This window comes from Agelaius tricolor, unplaced genomic scaffold (assembly GCF_023055355.1).
Source record: "Agelaius tricolor isolate 1412-34295 unplaced genomic scaffold, bAgeTri1.0.p SCAF_47, whole genome shotgun sequence".
Classification (NCBI taxonomy): domain Eukaryota; kingdom Metazoa; phylum Chordata; class Aves; order Passeriformes; family Icteridae; genus Agelaius; species Agelaius tricolor.
Window position 1 is genome coordinate 1513430 of NW_027269307.1, and position 3151 is coordinate 1516580.

Here is a 3151-nt window from a genome sequence, read left to right on the forward strand (position 1 = left end):
GGGATCCCACTCTGCACTCCAGGAGCTCAGACACGGAGGAGGAGGAGGAGGAGGCAGCTGCAGCACCCAGCCCTGCCCGGCGGGCTGGCAGGCCGGGCCCTCAGCGGGCAGGGCCGGGGCGGGCGGCGGCTCAGGCCTGCCCTGTCCGACTCTCAGGAGGAGGGAGCCTTGGCCAGCATGGAGGAAAAACAGGAATATGACATGGATCAAACACTTTCCCAATCAGGAGAGGTTACCAAAACAGACCCTTGCCTTTGGGAAGAGGCGACAGCCCAGGACTTAAACCAACAGCAAGAGGAAGTTTCCCCATGCGGAGCTGTGAAACCCCAAGAGCAGCATCAGTGCGAGGTAGGTGAAACAATCCAGTGGGAAGATGGCGCACGGCAAGAGCCAGAGATGTCCCACTGGGAAGAAAGTGTGACAGTCCAGGAGCTCTCCCAGTGGGACAAAGAGGACGAGACATCCCAGGAGCTGAATGAGCTGGAAGAAGATCTGACATACCAAGAGCTGCCCTTGTGGGAAGGGGAGGGACACCAGGAACTGTATCCTTTGGAAAAAGATTTTCAAAGCCATCTGCACATGTACCAATGGGAAAAAGAAAAGAGAGAGCCAGAGTTTTCCCAAGTAGGAGACAACAGCAACAAGGAGGTATGCCAAGGAAAAGACTACAGTCTCCAAAAGCTGGCCCAAAGGGAAAAACACAGCAGTGATCAAAATCTGTGCCAAAGGGAAGAAAGTGTCAGCAGCCAGGGTCTGTCTCAATGGGGAGAAAGTGTCAGGTACAAGATCTGTGACAAACCCCTACGCCCAGAGAAGGACAAGGAGTGCCAGCCTTGTGCCCAGCAGGGGCCCAGCTCTCCCAGCAGCGTGGGCATCCCGGTGGCAGCAGAGGCAGCCCGTGAGCTGCCCAGTGCCTCTCCTGCCCCGGGGAGTCCCACAGAGGATGACCTGGCAGCTGCTGCTGTTCCAGCTGGAGCTGCTGAGGAGGTGGAGGAGCCCCCAGAGCCTCTGGCTCCCGAGGTGGAAAAGGCACCAGGTTCTCCTGCTGGCAGTGAGGAGCTGCCATCAGCAGGAACAGAGAGCCCAGCCCCTGGCCCACACAGCCCCCAAGGCTGCAGCCAGGCTCTGCTGGACTTGGCGGGGCACATCAGCTCTGAGGTGGTGCTCAAGGCTGTGCTTGAGGTCCAGGCATCTGGCCAGCAGCCAGAGGAACAGGGGGAGCTGGAGCAAAGCACGGCTGCAGAACTGGAAGCAGCAGCTCCAGGACAAAGGGAAGAGAGTCCAGCCCCTGCCCCATGCAGCCCACTGGGAGCCCAGGAGCTGAGGGAGCAGCAGGAGGAAGCAGACAGGGGGTCAGTCCTGGCAGAGGAAGAGAGTGAGGAGGGGGCCTTGGCTGGGGAGCTTGAGCTTTCCCAGGGTGACAGTGAAGAAGTCCCAGAGCTGGCCCAAGGTGAAATGGGCAAATACCAAGAAGGGTCCCAAAGGGAAGCCTGCATTGAGCAAAAGGTCTCCCTAGAAGAATCTGGAAGCTACCAGGAAGGGTCGCAAGGAGGAACCAGCACTGAGCTCCTGTCCCAAGGACATTCCAGTAGCTACCAAGGAGTCTCCCTTGGGGAAGCCTGCACTGAACAGGAATCATCCCAAGGAGATACTGGTAGTCACCAAAAAGTGTCCGAGTTGGACGAATCTATTGGAGAAGAGTTCTCCCAAGAAGATACCAGTATCTACTCTGACCTTTCTGACTGGGATGAATACAGTGAAGAAGAGCTGTCCCAAGGCAACAGCGATAGCTACGAAGACTTTTCAGACTGGGAAGAATCCTCTGAGCAAGGGCATTCCCAAGGAGAAACCACTAGCTCCCTATATCTGCCTGACTGGGAAGAATTCAGCGAGACAGAGCCGTCCTACGGAGATTTTGAGAGCTACCAGGAAACATCAGACTGGGAAGCGTCTGTTAGCCTAGAGTTTTCTGAAGAGGAAGACTCCAGTAGCCAGGTGTCTAGCTGCAGTGATAAAACATCCTCTGGGAAGTCCAGCTGGGAGAGTGACAGTGACCAAGACTTCGTGAAGGACAGCTGGGAAGACAGCATCGGGGCCAAGCCCTTGCTGCAAGAGGACGATGAGTGGGACGAGAGAAGTATCCTGGAGTTCTGTGAAGATGAAAACAGAGAGCGAAGACCAGCAGGTCTGACAGGAGATGGGTTTCCCGTGCATGTCCCTCGTGATGCTTGTGTTGAGCTTGGGGAATCTGGACCATGCCCCCAAGGGCTGCTCTGTGCATCATCTCCCCATGTGGAAGCCCCGGCCCCCAAAAGACACGTGGCCTCCCCTGCCTTCCAGGAGCAGGTGCCAGAGGCCAGGACACAGAGACTGGTGCCTGACCCACACAGCCCCTCAGCTCCCCTCAGCCCCTCAGTTCCTCAGCTGGGAGCCCAGGCCCTCAGCCAGCAGCAGGTTCCCCACAAGAAACATCCCTCCAACCTCAGGTGGGCACTGTACAACCTGCTCCACTGCCCCTGCCTGGCATCACAGCCCGAGGATTAGTGCCTGCTGCTGGCACCAACCCGGGCCCTGCAGATGGCAGCTGGCCCACATTCCTGAGGGAGCCACACGGGCCTGGACACGGCCCTGCAGCCTCAGCAGTGCCTGGCTGCTTTGGAGCATCCCAAGTGGGTCTCCCCAAGACCAAAGATTACCCATGTCGCCTGTGGCAGTGGGGGTTTGAAGATTATATGTTTAGTCTCTCCCTAAAGTTGTTTACCACCTGTCTTCCCGCCTTTTCCCCGTGGCAGTTATGATTATTCCAGATTCTTCCCTGTCTATGATTATTCCAGATTCTTCCTCAAAAATCCTACCCCTGCAGCCTGTCTGTCATAATTTGCTACACCCATTTATCCAGAACCTTCATTGTCAGTTATGATATTTCCCTTCATTCATTGGTATGCATCTTTCCCACTCCCTTTTCCATTGGTATTATGTTTACATTTGTTCCCCTAGACCCCTCCCATCTAGCCCTTGATTCATTAGATGGCCTCCTCCTGGGAAACCTCTCCCCCCACCTTAAAAGCCTCCATTTTTCTTTGTTTTGTGCTCTTTTGCCACTGTCCCTCTTTGAGCCGTGTTTTCCCACACCCTGCCTGCTCCCACGTGG

At 56.1% G+C, this 3151-nt stretch overlaps 1 protein-coding gene across 1 annotated transcript; it reads left to right on the top strand.

Moving 5' to 3' along the window:
• The first annotated feature begins 201 nt into the window (after positions 1–201).
• Positions 202–2544, top strand: LOC139604230 (Golgi integral membrane protein 4-like). The gene has a single exon (XM_071455335.1). It carries the CDS (start codon positions 202–204, stop codon positions 2542–2544), a length of 2343 nt encoding a protein of 780 aa, XP_071311436.1.
• The last annotated feature ends 607 nt before the right edge of the window (positions 2545–3151 follow it).